We start from the raw sequence: 19,586 nt of genomic DNA on the forward strand, positions 1-19,586 counted from the left end.
GAAGAAGAAGAAGAAGAAGAAGGGGGAGAAAGAGGAGAAAGCTGACATGATATTCACGTACAAGGGAGACCTCACTGGGACGGGACAGGTAACGCAAACCGTTTTTGAGTCGGCGAGGGGGTGTGTGAAGGTGTTACGGTCGACGTAAACTTCTACGTCCGCGGCATCTTTCCTTTATTTGACAAACAGCCGGGGGCGACGCGCAAATGATTTGAGCTGTCAGCCGACGGAGCGGAGGGGCTCGGTCGGCTGTGACAGCCATGGAGAGCGGACTAGCAACTGCACTGCAGCCAGCAGCGTTAGCTCAGCTGTCACCGCAGATGCAGAATAACGTTACCGGTGTGTGCGTGAGCGTGCGTGCGTGCGTGCGTGAGCGTGCGTGAGTGAGTGAGTGTGTGTGTGAGAATGACACTGCGCAGTCTGCGCCTCAAATGCACATATTTCACTGTTTATGTCCGTGTAGCGGGAAGCTACAAGATAATAAAACCATCTTCGATATGTTGACTAGAGCTTTAATAATGTCGTTAATTTAGATGCCATTGAATATATATATATATATATATATTTATATATGTGCTGGTTGTTAGCGTGCATGCAAAAAAAACAACAACTCAGTGCCAAACTGCTGACAATATATATAATTTAACGTGTTTTTTTTAAGCTCACTTTCTTATTTGACCGGTAGCTTAAGATCCTTCTCTGTCAGGCATTTTGTAATTCATATTATTGTGAACTAATGTCCTGATATCATCGGTCCAAAGCAGGTTTTGTTGTTGTTTTTTTTTTTAATGTACAGTCATCCCCGCATTCAATGTCTAAATGCTTATTGTAGTCAGGGTTGCCCTGGCAACAACAGCCCAAACGTCCCGTAAATTGGTCCAGCAATTTCCTCCAGCTCAGTCCCAATCCGACGGGAGGGACGTTCACCTCCACCCTGGCCCGGGTCAGACCTCCCTCATGTTTTTTTTAACCTTTTTTTTTTTTTTTATCTGATCCCAGGCGAGGGTTAGGATTTGTGCTATTTTGTTTGTTTGTTGGTAAATTGAATATCTTTGGATTTTGGACAGTTATTTACAGTTTAACTGATGATGATGATGATGATGAAAATAATAGTTATTTGCAATTCTAATTTAGCAGTTCATCTCTCTGTATTGTTTTGGTCTAAAGAAGCATGCATGACTGCAGCTAATTTTGCTCCATCAGACATTTACTTTTCCTCTAATAATAAATGTGTCTTATGTTTTATATGTCTATTTATGTCTGTCTATTTTTTTTTTTTTTTTTTTAGAAGCTATAACCGGAGTCAAATTCCTTGTATGTGTCAACATACATGGCCAATAAAGTGATTCTGATTCTGATCCTGAAATGTTGGCCATTGATTTTGATTTTTGATGTGTGAATGCTGTTTTTTTTGTTTAATAACACACTCCCACCCATGAGCCTCTATGTTTTTTTTTGTGTTTTTTTTTAACAGTATGGCTAAGGTGCTGAGACATTTGGATCCGTTTGTTATTTGTACTTGATAACAAAGTCATGTTTGATGTGGGTTATTTTTGTCTGTACATTTTAAATACTCAAAACAGGTTGACATTTGCGACATAAAGTCTGACACTGGCTGCTTGGGAAAGAAAAAGAGAGAGCCAACCTCAAGAGGTGTCCTGAATGTTTGTGTCCTACACTTCCACTTAGTTTGTAAACAGTGTTGGTTGCAACATGCATAAGCGGGCGGTTTCTCTGTGGTGGGTGTCTGACCGTAGAGCCCACTACTATATCAATGCTGGCTGTTATTTTTGGCCAGAGTGGAAACCATATAGCCCCACAGGCCTCAGGCACAGCAAGAGAGATGAGGCTCTGTGACTGAGGACTATGGTCAAAGTGGCATGCGCACATGTTTAGCAGTCTGTGACTAGCGTTCCCTGACTCATACCGGCTCATGTTTTGGTTTTAATTATAGTCTCAGCAATAAATTACAATTATGGAGATTTCTTAACCTGGTGTTGTAGCTTGATAGGACTGAAGACTTACTTAAGCTGGAGTCATGATTGTTAGTAGAAGCTTGAAATGGAGTTGTAATGAAGGTATAGTTTGCAGTAACACAAATTTACGTGACAAATATGTGCTAGCTGAGTGGGTGTCAAATCGGTTTTAGTGTGGTTTACAATATGAAGGGTGAATGTGCTTTAACTATTGTCATGAGAATATCATGCAATTGATATTCCCATGAAATTACACACTCTGCTACGGCATGCATGTGTAATGTCTATATTGTGACTGTCACACGGGCCGTCAGATTTGATTATGAATTACGTGACTGTTGCCTCATTATCTAAGATGCAAAATGGGAAAACTACAATCTCCATTTCTTACTTCTCATTTAGAGATCTTGTTGTTTCACTCAACAGCAGCAGACTTTCTCTATTTGGTTGGAAAGGAGACAAAAAGACAGACTCATGGGGGGGTTAGGTGGAGCCTCAGTGGCCTTTGCATGGGGTTGTATGATCAAGCCTCAGGTGATCAACTTGGACATGATAACAGTGATGGAAAATATGAAGGTGTATTGCATAAACATTCCTTTGTTCTGTGAAGCACGAAAACTCGACAAAAGTCCCCCTCATTAATGTGGATGTGTTGGTTAGCTGTTATCATAGGGTGAGCTGACCTATTTCAATGATACCCACAGGGCTGTGGCAATAGCCTGGATGTACTGTATGTTGGAAAAGTGCCAGCGCCAAGGAGAAACCTGACACCTTCACGCTGAATTTACTTGGCAGTAAAAACACATTAGAAAATTGGCTTTCAGCTGCAAATTTTGCCTGTAAATCGATGACAGATGCAGAGGTGCCACTTCATTGTGTTAATCAAGTGTGAGGGAATGAAATGTGTGATTTTGTGAATCTGCCAATATACAGATAAAAGGCCTCAATATTCTTCTTTTAATTGCACATCTGTCTGTTTTTCAGGTGTACATCAGACTATAGATAATGCCCAGACATGGTGCCTTGTCAGACCCATGTGTTGCTGAAGTGGCAGGAGCACTTCAATAGCTCCTGGGCAGCAGAAGACAGCGTTCATACCGCCCGGAGGCATGGTGCCGCTGCGCTCTACAACAAGCTCCTCCACAACAAGGAAGTGGTGACTCTGGCCCAGCCTGTTCAAGAACTCGTCGGCCCACGCCTGCCAGACTTTGAGTGCGAGTCCAGTGCATCAGCGGAGAAGGAAGAGTACCTATCATCCCTGCTTCATAGCCAGCGATGGCTGGCTCACCGCATGCTGACGCAAACCTCCTACACTCTGGCCCTCCACCACCGGCTGGTAGTCCTACAGAGGATCTACTATGCACTTCACATCAAATATCATGACAAATTCCGTGTGCAGCTGCCCTCCCAGTCCACAGACAGTGGCACCGAGTGTGGGCAAATTCAGCCGGCCTCAGAACTGTGCCTGCCGGGCGGGGCAACCAAAATCAAGTCAGGTACAGAGGTTCTGATAGAAATGGGTGTGAGGACGGGCTTGAGTCTGCTCTTCTCGTTACTGCAGCAGAACTGGAGATACGCAGCCTCTGTGCATCCCGAGTCTGTGCTTTGCAATGACGTGCTCGCCACGGCGTCCTCTGTCCTGACATCGCTGCCGCCTCTTTCTCTGGCTAACGAGAACAAGATCCCGTCAGTGGGTCTGGACTGCCTGGCGCAGGTGGCTGACTTCCTGAAGAAGACGTCGGCGAGCAGCGGGAGCGGCGGAGCGGACCCGACTGGTCGGAGGCTCGCGCTGGAGCTGCTGCTGGGCTTGGCCATGCAGAGAGGCTCTCTGAAGTTTCTGCTAGAGTGGGTGGAAGTAGCTTTGGCTGCTTCCATGTCCTCCTCCACCTCTGCACTGTCTTCCTCCTCCTCCTCCTCCTCCTCCTCCTCACTGAGCTCCCAGCATTCCGCTGGTGTGGGCTTTGATGTCATCCATCAAACTCTTCTCCAAATGAGACAATATTCGGTATGTCACCTGTTCTTCATTTGGACTTTTATTATGTTTGCAGTAACCTTCCTTTTAATACTAACCATCCATTATTATTAACACATTTGATATCTATTTTGTAGATTGTTGGTAGCATTTACTAAACAAACTGTGGACTCATTTTAAATCCCTTTGCCCTGACTTCACATGATTTATGATCATTTATCATTTCCACACTGTTACATCAGATCACATGCAATATTCGCCACAGTTCGGATTGTATGGGAATTGTCTCTCTTTGTGCTTATTGAAAAGATAGGAGTAGTTTTTTTTAAAGCATTTATGAGTGGTAACCTTCACAGCCTCTTATGAACATACTTTAATAAAAAGGTCAGTGAAGCAGGAAAATGGCTCTTCACTTCCATCACTGCAGTCCTTTTAACATGCGAACATTCATTTGAAGCTTGGATTGATGCATTAGTGTGCAGATAAGGATTAAGATTGAGTCAGTCTTACTGTCCTCTCTAGATGTGCGTATTGAGTCATCCTTCAGCGGGCTAATCAGCTTTGCAATATTTCTGTACAAATGACAACCATAGATGGCTGAAGTCAACAACCTCATTAAACTGTGTATGCTATGTATTAAAGCATGATGTATCTTGATTTTTCCTGCTACCTACATATATACTTAAAAAAAACCATGAAGGATGACGCAACTTGAAGCACGGTTTGATTTGTTTCTGGTGAGAGGAAAAAGTGGAGCACAGTCTGCTGCTTTCTCACGAGTATATCTACAAAGAGCTGCCTCTTTTTTTTTTCTCCTTCACTTCATTCCCTGCTTGATTGTGCAGTGACATGTCGCTGCTTTTGAAAAGAAAAGCTTTTCTTGTTCTCATTCATACTTCTGCTTTAAAGATACTTGGTACCTGAAAGGCAAACTATTACAGCTCGACAGAAACGGTATTTTTGGGGTCGATGCCGATACTAATAATAGGGAGTCTAAAAAATCTGATCTTGATTTAGCAGCTGAAATGTGGTAATCAAAGAGTTATGACGGAGACATGTATTAGGAGCTGGATATGTTACAATTTAACCATAAACATTATTGTCCAAAATAACATCAATGCATTCAAACAGTGAACCTCACTGGGAATGTGATAATTATATATAACTATAAATAAAGAAAAACATGAATTGGACAATTTCTACACTATGTTCTGTAAAATAGTATTTAAATTGGACACATATGGAAATATGATATTAATAAATCTGTGACAAGCAAAAAAAAGCTAATAGGATTGGTCCAATATATCGGTCAGGCTCTTCAAACCTACATGTAATAAAGTTGATTTCCTGTAAATCCAAGTCCACGCGATATCGACAAACATTCAATCTTGGTAAAACCACACTCTACTGAAGGATTAATGTGCAGTATTTTTTCCCAGGGTTTCCGTGGGGATGCTGTCAATACTCAGGTGCTTAAGAAGGATGCAGATGGACTTTGTCGACTCTCCCAGGCAGCTCTGTCCTTGTTTGAGGAGGTAAGACATGCATAGTGACATGCATATTGACTTTATTAAGAAAGCGTTCCTATAACTGTAAGGCACCTGTCTCTCTTCTACTTTGACAGATTTGTAACCTAGCGTCCTACTGCCTGTGCTCCTGCAGCATGGATGCAGCTGCTCCCGGCACAGAGAGCGACACAGTCATGGTGTATGTGTGGGGCAGCAACAGCAGCCATCAGCTGGCAGAGGGAACGCTGGAGAAGATCCTGCTGCCAAAACTCACACAGGGCTTCAGTGATGCCCAAATGGTAAGGCTACCACAACTATAAGACTAAAACTTACCAGGGCTGTCACGTTTTTCCATTTTACAGGTTTATTATTAATTTCATTTAAGTCCATGTAATGTTTTATTATTTATATTTCAGTGTAATCTGGACACGTTTACAAAAAAAACTTTCAGATTTCTTTCAATAGCTTACTTTGCTGAAAGGATGTTGTTTTTCTACTTCTCTTTTTCTACTGCTTGTACTCAGTTGCCATTTCAAATCTGTTTTGTTCTTTCAGCAGTTTGTCCATTGCTTGTTTGTTGGCTTGTCTTTCGGGTATTAAAAACTACTTAAAGTGCAAACAAAGATTCAAATTAAAACTATTTAAAATCACATTATTGATGTCACTTCTTTCTGCAGTATTGACTTCTGTAAACAGTTGTGGGTTTAGAAAATTGAAAGCATGCCAGAACCACATTATATATATATATTTAAGAAATATATAATTTCAATAATCTTACTCTGACACTTTGCATCTCATCATGTTATTATCCTTCTTAAATGTGCACTTTGTGCTGCATTTAGATTGAGGCAGGCCAGTACTGCACCTTCTCAGTATCTGCGGATGGGTCGGTGAAGGCGTGTGGAAAAGGCAGCTATGGGCGTCTGGGCCTTGGAGACTCCAACAACCAGTCCATGCCCAAGAAACTGGTGCTGGATCCACATAGGAACATGAAGAAAGTGTCCTCCTCCAAAGGCTCTGATGGTCACACTTTGGCCATCACTGTAGAGGGAGAGGTGAGAAGTTAAAATGACTACTAGTGCATATTTCTATGGTTTGTACTCTTTATTTTTGACAATTTTTCCTATTCTCTTCCTGTCATATAATGCATTTAAGTGGAGCTTTACCACTTTTGGAGGGCTTCTTTTTTTTAAAGTTTTAGTTTAGTAATATAAAAAAAAAAAAAACAGAATGTTGAAGTCATGATTCAAACTGGCTGCTTTTTTACTCACTTCCTCTGTAGATGTTTTAATTGATTTTAACTGATAGATCTAATGCAAGACTTTGTTAATTGGACTGTAAAATATGTCTTTCAGGTGTTCAGCTGGGGTGATGGAGAATATGGGAAGCTGGGCCATGGCAATAGCGCTACACAGAAATACCCCAAAATTATTCAAGGACCGCTGCTAGGCAAAGTAAGCCTGCAGAGAAGCAGATTGATAGGAAATGTAGCAGTGGTCTTCTGGTCTTATTCATTGTTGTTTTGGTTTTATGAAAAGCCATGAGATTTGACATACAATTTCATATGTACTGTTATCTCTTCCAGGTTGTTGTTTGTGTGTCTGCTGGCTACAGACACAGTGCTGCTGTGACTAATGATGGAGAGCTTTATACGTGGGGAGAAGGGGACTTTGGCAGACTTGGTACACACACCTTAATTCCTCCAGTTGCTTGATGTTGTTTCATATTGAAATCCTTCCTCTGGTATGTTCGTAACAACCTCTGTTGGCCTGCTGCAGGTCACAGCGACAGCCAGAGTCGGAACGTGCCCACGCTGGTGAAGGACATCAGTGGCGTAGGGCAGGTGGCCTGTGGCAGCTCCCACACCATCGCTGTGGCGCAGGATGGACGCACTGTATGGTCCTTTGGAGGAGGGGACAATGGTGAGTCTGCAGATGACATGGAGTTTGATTTAAACACAAACTGGTGGAAATCGTACTTTAAATGGTATTTTTCTTGCGAGCGCTTTTATTTCTCTAAAAAATATAAAGCAAGTCTGATGGCCTTAATGAAAATAACATACACACTGTTTTCATGTAACAGACAGTACGATCACAGGATCATGTGTATCTCTTCATAACAGGAATGTCTTGAGCTAGTGTGAACTAATGCTGGTACTCGGATGTGAATCATCCCTGCAGGTAAACTGGGTCATGGAGACACCAATCGTGTGTATCGCCCGAAGGTCATAGAGGCCCTGCATGGATTCATCATCAGGAAAGTGTGTGCTGGCAGCCAGTCATCTCTGGCCCTGACCTCCGGAGGACAGGTGAGATGCAGTGTTTTGAGACATGATGGATTTTCAGTGTCAAAGGTGATACTTGTCGTGTTTATATTCTTTGAAAACAGTTTACTTCTTTATCAATAATCCAAATGTCTAAAAATATGGTTTAACAAACTTTAACTCTTTCTGTGTTCTCTTTGGTGCCAGCTTTTATTGTGAAGGAGCATACACATGCTACTCTCCAATTCCTCTAAATAATATAGCTGTATTTGATTACATTATAAATAAAAGGTTGGCAGATATATATATATATATAGACAAATAGGTAGGCTAAGACAGGGTTAATTAAAGGATCATTTTCTTAATAATTCATACAGTTTTGTTTATTTGTGTTCTCACTTTAGGTGTTTGCATGGGGCTGTGGCTCGTGTTTAGGGTGTGGCTCCTCTGAAACAACCTCTCTTAGGCCGAGGTTCATAGAAGACCTGAGTATCACTAAGATCATTGATATCTCATGTGGAGACAGCCACTGTCTGGCTCTGTCCCATGGTAAGACATCTTCAACGATTCATAGCCAGTTACTCAGATGAACAAACAACTTTATAACCTTGTTTTGATTGAGTAGATTTCAAAGATTTTTAGAATGTGTTCTGACTGAAAGTTATGTTTTGCTCCTCATCAGAGAATGAAGTGTACGCATGGGGGAACAACACTATGGGCCAGTGCGGGCAAGGCCACACTTCTACACCCATTACCAAACCCAAGAAAGTGCTCGGTTTAGAAGGAGTCTCAATCCAACAAATCACTGCTGGCACTTCTCACAGTCTGGCTTGGACCGCAGTTCCAACTGACAGGTAAATCCTTAAATGTCACTTAAAACCAATAAAACAGCCTACTCTGTGAGCACAGTCATTTAGTGTCTACTTGTTTTTTGTATTAGATGTGATTCCGTGGTATAGTTAAAAAAAAAATATTCTGTAGCTCTGTACTTTATAGAAATGGGATTTCAGAAGATTTTTTTTTATTCAGTCTGACACATCTGTACATCTTTTCAGACAACTGGTGGCGTGGCACAGACCCTTTTGTGTCGACTTGGAGGAGAGTACATTCACCTACTTACGCAATTTCCTGGAAAGTTACTGTGATGGCATCAGTAACGACACTCCCCCTGCTCCATTCTTATCTAAAAGGTATGAAATGACCTTACAGTTACATTCAGTTACCATAAAATACTTCAATACCTCAAAATTGGCATTTTTGCTTTATTTTTTAAACTTCATTCAACATGGAATTACATGTGCAGAAAAATTCTTCACCAGTAAGAGGAGGACACTTTGACTTTCCCTGCTGTCCCACACTCTTCATGCTCTCTGTGTCTGTTCCTCAGGGACCACCATCATTTTCTTTTGCTGTGCATGAAGCTGCTGTCCATCCACTTGTCCTTGGCCCATGCGGGGGGCACCGGTGCCATGGTTCTGGGTGCTCAGGGCAGGCCCCTGAGAAACCTTCTCTTCAGGCTCATAGACACTGACATGCCAGACTCCATACAACAAGTAAACTGAACTAATTATTTTTGGAATATGCTTTTGGTCACATATGACAGAGGAGTTAGTGTCAGGTGCTTGTGAAAGATCCAAAATAATACACCGATGAGCTAAATATGAATTTAATTTATTGCTTGCAGTGAATACTAACCGTTGATGTGTTGTTGGCATCCTCAGGCAGTTCTGAACACGCTGTCTATTGGTGCGTCCCTGCTGCTGCCTCCACTCAGAGAGAGAACAGAACTGCTCCTCTCCCTCCTTCCTCAGGGCCCTCAGAGTTTAAATGTTCTTTCCAAAGGACAGGTATGTAGGATGTCATTAAATAAGTGCTGCTCATTTGACCAAATTTATTTTTGTCTTTTTTCTACATTAATCATCAGAAGTGTGGTCTGTATAGAAGGTGTTAAATACAGAACACTCTTAAAACATAATGTTTCAAGTGCTTTAAAAAAAAATTATTCTGCCTTTGCTGCTTGTCTTTCCTTGTTATAACTATGACTGTGATCCAGATAGTTTGCTTGAAAATGGACAGATGAAAGGACAGAGCTAGAAAACAGAAATCACAGTGCCGAATTGGAGTGTTGCTAGGCAATATGAGTGGAAGACTGCTTGAATGTTGTGAAAACATTGTTTGTTCTCTGCAGTTATTATTATTTTTTTGGTTACCTGGATAATTGTGATGTCTTCTTTCCTCTGTGTGTCTCAAAGCGTCTACAGTTAGATATGGTCCTCAGCAGCCTTCAGGACCAGAGCCATGTAGCTTCTCTACTCGGTTACAGCAATTTTGGGGAGGTGACAGCCCTGGGACCTCCACTGACGCCTGCTATGTCAGTCCGGCCGCCCTCTTCATCCAGCTCTGTGGAGGCCTACGATCCTCTGCACTTAGCAGAGGTGCTGCTGAGAACCCTGTTGCTTAGTATAGGCTTCTACACGGTACGGAGAACAGGACCTCGTTTGTGTGTGTTGAACAGGGGAGAGATTTACACTTTATATTTGGGACAAATGTCCTTTCCCCTGTCAGATCGTGTTGTCTGTTTCATGATTTTAAAAACAATTTTTTTTTAGATTATTTTTGTCTGTATGTAATTATACAGACAATTTGGGATAAAAAAAAAAAAAAAAAAAAAATACCTGAAAATAACAATTAATTCCAATAAAACAGCACATTACTAAGCAATGCAACTTGGAGGAACTATTATTTACTATACGCCATAGGTTTTTGACTTATGACCTGCTGTTTCCATGATGTTTTAAAAGTTATTAATTGTCTAAATTTAGGAGCTTTAATATTGATGTACTGTGAATTAGTTGGTTCTTGATTAGTAGTTTTGTTTATACTTCTCACTCCTCTGTTTTGAAGTATAAAAAAATGGATTGTGTTTTATTGTTTTTGTAATTTCCTGGATGTTTTTGTGCATATTGTTTCCGTCAGTGATGTTCTTACCCCTCCTACATTCTCTCTACATATGTGTGTGTGTTCATACAGGAGCAACAGTTTGGTGAATTGGAGAAAAACAGTGACAAGCAGCTATGTGGTGAAAGTCAGGGACAAACTGATCCTCCCTCTCATTTCCACCAGCTGCTGTCTGGACTTCACAAACACCTGCTCGCTCATTGCTACATCCACTCCAGCCCAGAGGTAAACCCAAGAATCAGCTGAACACAGGGAAGATGTTCATTGTTTTATCAAGAATGAGCGGTTTTATAAGAATAACATCCTGGACCCACGTATTCGTAAATGTTTCTGTGTACACGGTGGTCTTATGTTGACAAATCACGTCATGTTAAACTTAGTATTTCATGCAGAGCTTTGTAGGGTTGTCGTTGCAATTGTTTCAATTTATTTATACAAATCACCACAAAAATCATCTTGGGGTGCTTACAACAGAACCTTATAACAATTCAACATATGAACCACAGTGGGAAGGAAAAACTTCCTTTTAACAGGAAGAAAACCTTTCTAAAATATTTCACTGTCATAGTTGCATTAATGTTCACATTTCTTCTGCTGCTCCGTAGGACGACAGCAGTGTAACGCTGCTTCGTGAGCATCTTTACCTGCTGCTTCCCTGTGCTGCTGAGACACTCAGGAGATCAACTAAACTGCTGAAGGAGAGTTCCCCGGACAAACAAATATTCAAAAAACTGCACAGTAAGAACAATAGCTATTAACAAGTGTGTATTATTTTAACCTAGTTAATCCACTGTTTACATGTTTTTTGTTGTTGTGAGTTGCATTCAGACATTATAGTGGCTCTTAAAATAACTTCCCTGATCTTTTCTATTTCTTTTTAATATTTGATTACCAGTGGAGGGAAAGCTTAAAACTTTTGCATTGAAAACTTCTTTACTTCTACTTTGTACTAAAACCAACCTCAGACATAATTACAACCTATTTACTTTATTAAGTTTTCAAACATTTTATTCTAGTATCCTCAAATAAACTGACACGTCCGAGTTGACAGAACCATTGCATACACACTCTCTACAAATTGATAAAAAAAAAAATCAGTGATTTATTCTTTAAACTCTACATTGCCTCTACTGTACTGTGTTCTTAATGTGTAATCAGTTATTTTTATGAATCACTCTAATCCCCCTCTCTCATCTCGTTCCAGTGGTGTTGTACAATTCGGTGGCTGGCAGCCTGCTGTGCCAGGTAATGTACTCCTTGCTGCTGCTGCCTCTGGGCACGGTGCAACCTCTCCTCAGCCATTTACTGGCCTTGTTGGAGCACCTCAATGATTTCAACAGGTTGCTGCCAGAGACGGTCCAGCTGGAGGAACAAGAACTAGGAATGGAGACTCAGAAAACCTGCTCAGGTCAGTTCAGTACCCCTGAGGTTTATCCTGGGTTATTGTCATTGGTTACTCCATTGTTTCCGTTACAGTAAACCAGTTTAACAATGACAGGTGATCTGTCTTCCAGATAAAAGTGAAGAAAACACAAGCCTTGGACAGCAGCAGCAGCAGCAGCAGGAGGAGGAGGAGGAGGAGTGCAGATGGGTTTGGCTGTTGGACCTGGAACGTTCTGTGGCGTTGGCAGTCGGCCGCTGCCTTGGTGGTATGCTGCAAGGCCTGCCGGCCTCGCTCCAGGAGAAGTCATCAGAGATCTGGCTATCAAATGTCCTCCTCAGGAACGGTCTTGAGATGGACTTTGAACAGCTCGGTAGGAAAACATACGTCCCGCTCTCCCGGCTTTCACGTGCTAATGTTTCGTAAATAGATACCAACTGAACGCAGTCTTCATACCAAGATTTATTTTGCATCTGTGTTTCCGTTATCTGTTTGGTAACAGCAAAAATAAAAGCATAAATTAGCTACATTACAGTATGTAAAAGTGCATCAACTCTTTTTTTTTAATGCCACTAGGTAAAGACGATGTTATACAGACTCCTAAAGAGTTAAATTACTATGTAGATGAATTTATATAGTCTACATAGATAGTCTATACTTAGACCATGAGGCCAGCGAGATGCCCTGAAGGACATGTTTAAATTAAATACCATTATTGCTCATCTGAGAACATAGTCTGTATTCATCTTAATTTGGTGTGTTTTTTATGTTTATGTGTAGACTCCAGCATGGCCTGGCTGACTGAGGTGGTGCTGATGGGCAGCAGTGATGCCAGATTAGCAGAGCTGAGTCTGTCTGAGGAAACCAGGACTTTACTAGAACTGGCGCTGGGGTCCTCCAGAGGACTTGCAGGTGAACTGTGGCAGAAGATGGAGGAGTACGCTCACAGCAAAGGTACCTTGACTTACATATGTCCGTATATATGTATAACTGCATGCCTGTGTTTGTAAAGTTTATATTATGAATATACAGCTGATAAAGGACTAACTACGTATTTTGAAAACCTTGTACGTCATAGATTCATATTCTTATTTTTGTGAGCAGGTTGTGTGTTTTTCCATGCTGTGACTCTGTTGTAATTCGGCTGTATTGTTTGCTGTGAGCAGAATGGGGGAGTGGAGGCTCTTCGGGTGATTGTCTGCTGCAGATAGTCTGTCGTTGCAGTCTCGCTGCACTCTTGAAACACACTGGACTACAGAATGAGGCCTGTTGGCAGGACAGGTCAGTAACACCAATGTCATGTTTACCAAAACACTGAAGTCAAGGGCTACTATAAAACACTGGAAGTGCCTCTAATATGTAGAGGTTGTTCTGTTTACATTGTCATTTATGTAATTGCATTAAATGTCTGAACTATTGTTATATTTGTATAACCTATTTCACTGTGGAACAATGCTAATAATCCACTCTGTCTATCTACTCTATTGAGACAGATATGAGCCCTGTGAGATGCTGTTTGATGTCTATGAAACAGTTTATAAAATCAGAAGCAGTCTGTTGGCGCTTAAAAACTCCCCAAGGCTATCACAGGTGAAACCGCCAACCAAGCAGGTACCATTACTAAATACCCCACTTCACATTATAATCAAATATATTAAATGATTTTGCAGTATATAGCTTCAAATTATTCTGCCATTTTTTTCCTTAATTGATTTTTCAACTGTATTAAAAGGACATAATCTGATTAATATTACTGATAAAACCGAGGTATATTTAACAATTTCTTTGAATTGCAGAGCTCTCAGTCTCCCCAAAGTCCTAATGTGGACAGGCAGGAGCCGTGCACCTCAGTGGAGCTGATGGGAAAAGATCGTGAGCAGCAGTCAGTAGGTCACTGTAGCCGGGAGGTGCAGGTGCCCCCGACTCCCACAGCTAACCACAACCAGGAAGAGGTCGGAGATGAGGACAGATTTGGCAACAGTCGGATGTACCTGTCAGGTTAGAAATGCAAATCTGTACTTCTGCCCTTACTCCAGCCATTTCAAAATGTTGTTTTTTTTAAAATTTTATATCTTGATTGTTAAAGACAGGCAAGCTCAGAAAGAAATATACCAATGTCTTTGCTGTCTCTGTAGAAGTCCTCGAATCATTCATGGCCACCCGAGAAGCTATGCAAGTGCAGCAGAACGTGACAGTCTACGAGTCGTTTGGCACATCCAACCTCCCCAGCAGCATGGAGAGCCCCGTTACCCCGGAGAGAGAGCCGGATCCCAAGCTGCAATGGGAGCAGCACAGGGAGTGCGATGAAAGCTTGTCTTTTTCTGCAGCCTGCCATCTGCTGGTGTCCCGATGTCTCTTCCTCCTGCTGGGGGTCAGGCCTGCTTGGGCGGAGCCCAGCGAAAGGGAGAATAGTCAGGGTGTGAACACTGGATCAAGGTAGAGTTTGTGTCATGCATTGTGCGTTTGCGTGGTTGCAGTTGTGGGTTTTTTTTTGCACAAACTATCTGCATCTTCTCAATTTCAGGAAATCATCAACAGACTCCTTTTCCGTGGCTGTTAATGGACGGAAACAGGTAAGTCTTGTGCTGTACCAGAATTCCTCTATACGACTCCTCCTTAGTATTAATATACTGTTCTCGTCTTATTTAGTCTGACGAGGCCAAAACCTCCTCTGTATCTCCCAAAAATAAAATGGGTAAGTGCAAAAGGTTTAGTCCTAAATATTTGTTCATTATTTTAACACAGATTAGAAAAACTGTGAGCGTGTTCTTTTCTGTTGCAATGAATTTAACATGATGACAAAAAGCATTCATAGATATGAAAAATCTCAAATGAGTCTCTTTTGAAGTTTGTCTGCTCAGAGCACAACTTGTTCATGTGTTAAATTGTTATTTTATTTATTTTTTTTTTTTTGCCATTTAATTTTTTTTAATTTTCATAAAAAAATTAACTTTAATTGAGTTGTTTGAATTAAAAGAAAAGACTAAACAATTACTCTCCTTTTTTGTTTTGGTCTATTCCCTCTAGCCTTACCTCTGTGTTCTTTGGGCATCATGAAGGATGCTTGGGATCGCCTGCGGCAGTGTATCAGCCCGACCACCTCGATGTCCCACTTTGGCAACAACACTTTGCCCATTCTCAACCAGGTCTTTCACTTTATCTGTGGAAGCCTGATCCACTTATCCTCCCCCCCTCCAACACTACCGGGCGGACAGAGCTGTAGTAAGGCAGATCCGAAGGCCATCACTTTCGCCATACTGCAGCAGCAACAGCGGGCGGAGGTATGTTTTTATTAGACATTACAAGCGAACAATTACTTCATGTGCTGCCAGGTAATCTCAGTAGCGCTATAGCACCTCCACTGTTTTGACTCGGTAGTCTGTTGTTTATGTTGGGGATTACTTTCTTTCAAACCAAAGCTCTGCACCATTGAGACACTAATGTCATTTCCTGGACCGGCTTCTTTCTACTGTTGTATTGTGGATCACTAAGAGTGCATATTCAAATCACGACATCCTCTGATTTACACGCATCTTCAGCCGGACCTTTTGCATGTTGCGCTGCTGCACCTACATGAACCAAAATAGCCGAGTGTGCTCAGGGACGCCCGCACAGTCCGTCCACCCGAGAATGGCCACTTTTCACTCGTCATTGGTTGAAATCGGGCCCATAGTGGTGTTCTGTGAGTAAACATCAAGGCCTTAACTAACTACAAACTTTGTCTTTGTTATTGATCAGATGCGTCTGGAGGCCCTGTGTCAGATGTCATCCTTCCTGTCCAAGATGGAGGAGAAGAGCAGTGGATCCACAGTGTCTCCTCAGTTTCCTGCGTTGTTGCAGTCTGTGCAGCTCCAGTTCCTCTCTGGATGCTTTGCCCTGGGAACACAAATCATTGGCTCTCAGTCTGGATCTAATTATGAGGCTCAGCATTACATGGTACATTCACTTATCACACTGCCACAATGTTTCTACAGATGTTTATCATAAGTAAAAGAGGAATGAATATTAAATACAATCCAGAAGGAGAAAGGAAAAACACTGGATGTTATTCTAATGTTTTTTCCCCATTATTCTCTTATCTCACTTCAGAGTGGCACACATTCAGCTTCTATTGATACACAAAGAGAGCTACAATCTGCAGCCCATACCTTCTACCAGCAGGTGGTGCGTGTCCTCAAACAGAGGGTTCTGCTGGAAAGAGAACATCAAGGTATGTTTATTGTTGCGTTTCACATCTTATTATCTCACTGTGCTTTCTTTCGAGCAGCATTGTTGTACTCCCCACTGGTTGTTTTGTGCTGCAGTTTTTTTATTTTAGATATTTTGTCTGACATGCTCAGGTTCCTGCCAACCCCTTCTACTCGCCACAATGTTTGCACTGAATTTCTGTTACCAACCAGTGGATCTGGTTCTGATCATCAAATGTGGGATCCTGGAGATTCTTTCCATGTTGACCAACAATAGCTGTGCACTGATGAACCAGGGCTGGTTTGCAGCCTCAACGTCTGGATCCATGCTGCTCGGTGGGGCCGTCAGACTGGCTTGTGCCCGCCTGCTTCAGATACTGACTGTAGCTGCAAGGTGAGGATGAAGAGACTGTAAACAGTTACGAATGAAGTGTGTAAGACTTTTGCCACTGTTGTTGTTTCATAATAAATTGTCCTGTGCTCTCAGCACCTGTGAGGATTTGCTGCCTATGGATGTATCCCACTCTCTAATGGAAGTGATGTGTGAGCAGCTCCAAACCATCCTGTATACTTACCACCAACAGCAGATAGCAGAGAGAGGAACAGCAGAGAGAACAGATCTGGACTCCAACAGCAAGAGCACGAATCCAGTTGGTGTGGCAAATTTAGATATAATACACTTTTTCTTTTACAAAGTCTTTTCAATGCAATATTACTAAAAAGCACAATGAAGCTTATTGTTTTAAAGCCATGGAATTTAATATCCCCTTCTGAGTATGTTCTTCCTTGTGTTTTGTTGTTTTAGGAGTCGAAAACAGCAAAGTGGTTGAAACTCAGCTTGCAGATTTCTTGGTGTTTCTGAGGCGTGTACTTTCATTAAGAGTAATGAAAAGACTTTCTATTTTTGTCAAATGGATCGATCCACTCATGGCCATTATTTCACACAAGTGCTCTTCAGGTAAGACAATTAAAAACAAAACAAAACAAAAAAAATCTCAAAAACAGTATTGCTATTGCTTACAACGGAGAACACTTTTACTTGTGTTTCTTTGAATTCATGCCACCACCTTCTTCTTTGTAGGACCTCCACGCTTCCACAACCTCCGCACTAAGCTTTTGGCCTTCCATGTTTTAGAAAGACTATTACCTGCGTGTTCGGAGCCAACTCAGATTGAACAGGTACGATGAAAAGTGTAAATGCAACATTGTAGGGCTGCAACTAACTATTATTTTCAGTATCGATTAATCTGTTGATTATTTTCTTGATTAATCGATTAGTTGTTTGGTCGTTAGTTTGGCAATCAGTTGTTAAATTTCAGAAAATGATTTAAAATGTTAAAGAGTGTTTCTCAGCCTAAGATTTATTGTTTTTTCCTGACCAACAGTCCACAGCCAAAAGATTTTCTGTTAAATATCATGGATGACTCAAAAGGAACTAGAAAACATTCACAACTAAGAAGCTGGAATCTAATCTCTTTTGCAATTTTTTCATTAAAAAATTACTCAAATCAATTAAATTGATCAATTAATCAAGAAGACAGGGATACAATCCTCATGAAAATTACAGTTTGGCATGAAGTGTGAGTTTGAAATGTTAAGAGTGATTATCCACTAATTTTCCTTTTTTTCCTTTCATTTTTCTCAGATTGTTAAACAACTCTTTCAGCTGTTGTCTGTTTATATGTGGGAAGAACCACTAGCTGAGAGGAACCATGAAGGCACGGCTGAGAAAGACACAGGGGTAACACAATATTCTTATTAATACATTAATAATATTATGTACTGCCTTAGTAATGCTCCTGTACTTTAAAGACTAATGCACCTCTTACTATACACATGTTCTGAACCTCTTACTATATAATGGTGTTATAGAAGTAGTGTAATTGTTCTTTCACTTCCACAGCACGTCTTGGCTAATGAGCTGTACAGGTCGTTACTCACATTTTAGCCTTTGATCTGCTGCCTAGAAAACTGCTCACCTTGCAGCTGGATCAGCATTAGTCAGCAAAGGAAATTGGATCACCTGATATGGATGAAATTTAGGGAAATTATTCTCCTTTCCCATGTATCTGTAATTTTCATTTGCAGTAATTGTAAGTGAAGGTTGCTTCCATGTATTGAACCTGCAAGATATAAATGAGCCTCAGGTTTGTGTTCAAAACATTAGATCATATTTCACATTTCCAAACTAACGACTAACCATCAGCCTCTTAACAATATCAGAATGGAAAAAGGTTGTTTTTTATGACTGTTTGAAAATAGCACAGGAATGCAGTAATTGAAGCAGAAATGCTGTGTTTATGCAGAAGTGAAATGCAGGCCTGGCAGTAATGGAAGTGAAAACAGCGGGGCTACTTGAGGAACAGATGGGCCTGTTCTCCATGATGGGGGGTTGGATGAAAAGTGGGAGAGGACAGAAAAATACAAACAAATCTAATTAATGTCAAACTACTACACCAAGAATGCTACATGAATATGAACTATAAAAAAACAGTACTGTATAATATTATAATTATCATTTGGAAAGTGACTTTCTAATCACGGATCATTTATTTACAGCTGAAATTTCAGTCATTTACTGAACGTTTTCAGGAACACGTTCCAGTCTCTTGCAGTTTTGTAGATTCAGGATTTGTACAATTTAGCAGCATTTTAAGGAAAGATTTGCCTTATTGTATTGAGTGAAGCTGTTATTTCACTTCATGTAAATATTTTTTTATCTCTACATTTTCCCACTGCTGCTTCACTTTGCACTGTCTGGTGCTTAAATATGTATCCAACACGTTGTTTTGCAGAATCCTGGCAGCTACGATGAATGTATTCCCATTGGAGATTTTTCCTTTGATCCACACAAACTGATCTGCTGTTCTCTGGAGAGTGGGAACATCCTGTCTCATGGTTCAGGAGGGAAAGGCTACGGCTTGGCAACCACTTCCATTACCTCTGGTTGTTTCATATGGAAGGTAAGTACTTAGTATCCGCTTTACATAGAGGAAAAAAAGAACCACGCTTTCTTTATTGTTTACCTACTCACTTTTATCACTCTTCTCTCTGCAGTTCTACATTACTAAGGAGAACAGAGGCAACGAGGGGACGTGTGTCGGTGTTTCACGCTGGCCGGTTAGAGATCACAACCACCATACCACCACGGACATGTGGCTGTATCGTGCCTATAGTGGCAACCTGTACCACGGAGGGGAACTGGTCCGCACACTTCCCTCCTTCACGCAGGGTGACACCATCACCTGCATCCTGGACATGGAGGCTCACACTGTATCATTTGCTAAGAATGACAAGGTTTGACCAAACATTCTCAGTGGTCCAGATTCAAGGGTTTTACA

General features: G+C 41.2%; 1 protein-coding gene across 7 annotated transcripts in view; it reads left to right on the top strand.

Annotated features, from left to right (window-relative positions):
• LOC138628059 (probable E3 ubiquitin-protein ligase HERC1) overlaps positions 1-19,586 on the top strand; it is a 38,871-nt gene continuing 19,285 nt past the window's right edge. For 6 of the 7 annotated variants that reach the window (XM_069710836.1, XM_069710830.1, XM_069710831.1 and 3 more), the window contains exons 1-36: positions 1-88; positions 2,961-3,981; positions 5,388-5,483; positions 5,573-5,755; positions 6,299-6,511; positions 6,812-6,910; positions 7,042-7,138; positions 7,235-7,378; positions 7,637-7,764; positions 8,124-8,268; positions 8,402-8,573; positions 8,775-8,909; positions 9,107-9,272; positions 9,441-9,566; positions 9,972-10,196; positions 10,750-10,902; positions 11,283-11,415; positions 11,882-12,085; positions 12,192-12,431; positions 12,839-13,012; positions 13,225-13,339; positions 13,552-13,669; positions 13,855-14,056; positions 14,194-14,494; positions 14,583-14,631; positions 14,708-14,753; positions 15,086-15,339; positions 15,797-15,994; positions 16,148-16,268; positions 16,399-16,639; positions 16,733-16,899; positions 17,051-17,203; positions 17,327-17,424; positions 17,891-17,986; positions 19,041-19,208; positions 19,303-19,542. In XM_069710836.1, coding sequence (XP_069566937.1) covers positions 2,992-3,981; positions 5,388-5,483; positions 5,573-5,755; positions 6,299-6,511; positions 6,812-6,910; positions 7,042-7,138; positions 7,235-7,378; positions 7,637-7,764; positions 8,124-8,268; positions 8,402-8,573; positions 8,775-8,909; positions 9,107-9,272; positions 9,441-9,566; positions 9,972-10,196; positions 10,750-10,902; positions 11,283-11,415; positions 11,882-12,085; positions 12,192-12,431; positions 12,839-13,012; positions 13,225-13,339; positions 13,552-13,669; positions 13,855-14,056; positions 14,194-14,494; positions 14,583-14,631; positions 14,708-14,753; positions 15,086-15,339; positions 15,797-15,994; positions 16,148-16,268; positions 16,399-16,639; positions 16,733-16,899; positions 17,051-17,203; positions 17,327-17,424; positions 17,891-17,986; positions 19,041-19,208; positions 19,303-19,542 — 6,390 coding nt within the window. In that variant the 5' untranslated portion in view covers positions 1-88; positions 2,961-2,991. The remainder of the gene's footprint in view (positions 89-2,960; positions 3,982-5,387; positions 5,484-5,572; positions 5,756-6,298; positions 6,512-6,811; positions 6,911-7,041; positions 7,139-7,234; positions 7,379-7,636; positions 7,765-8,123; positions 8,269-8,401; positions 8,574-8,774; positions 8,910-9,106; positions 9,273-9,440; positions 9,567-9,971; positions 10,197-10,749; positions 10,903-11,282; positions 11,416-11,881; positions 12,086-12,191; positions 12,432-12,838; positions 13,013-13,224; positions 13,340-13,551; positions 13,670-13,854; positions 14,057-14,193; positions 14,495-14,582; positions 14,632-14,707; positions 14,754-15,085; positions 15,340-15,796; positions 15,995-16,147; positions 16,269-16,398; positions 16,640-16,732; positions 16,900-17,050; positions 17,204-17,326; positions 17,425-17,890; positions 17,987-19,040; positions 19,209-19,302; positions 19,543-19,586) is intronic. The other variant, XM_069710834.1, reaches the window with a different exon arrangement.

Source organism: Brachyistius frenatus, unplaced genomic scaffold (assembly GCF_029030835.1).
Source record: "Brachyistius frenatus isolate BFR_SWC_R1_liver_20210118 unplaced genomic scaffold, ASM2903083v1 Contig_94, whole genome shotgun sequence".
NCBI classification, from domain to species: Eukaryota; Metazoa; Chordata; class Actinopteri; family Embiotocidae; genus Brachyistius; species Brachyistius frenatus.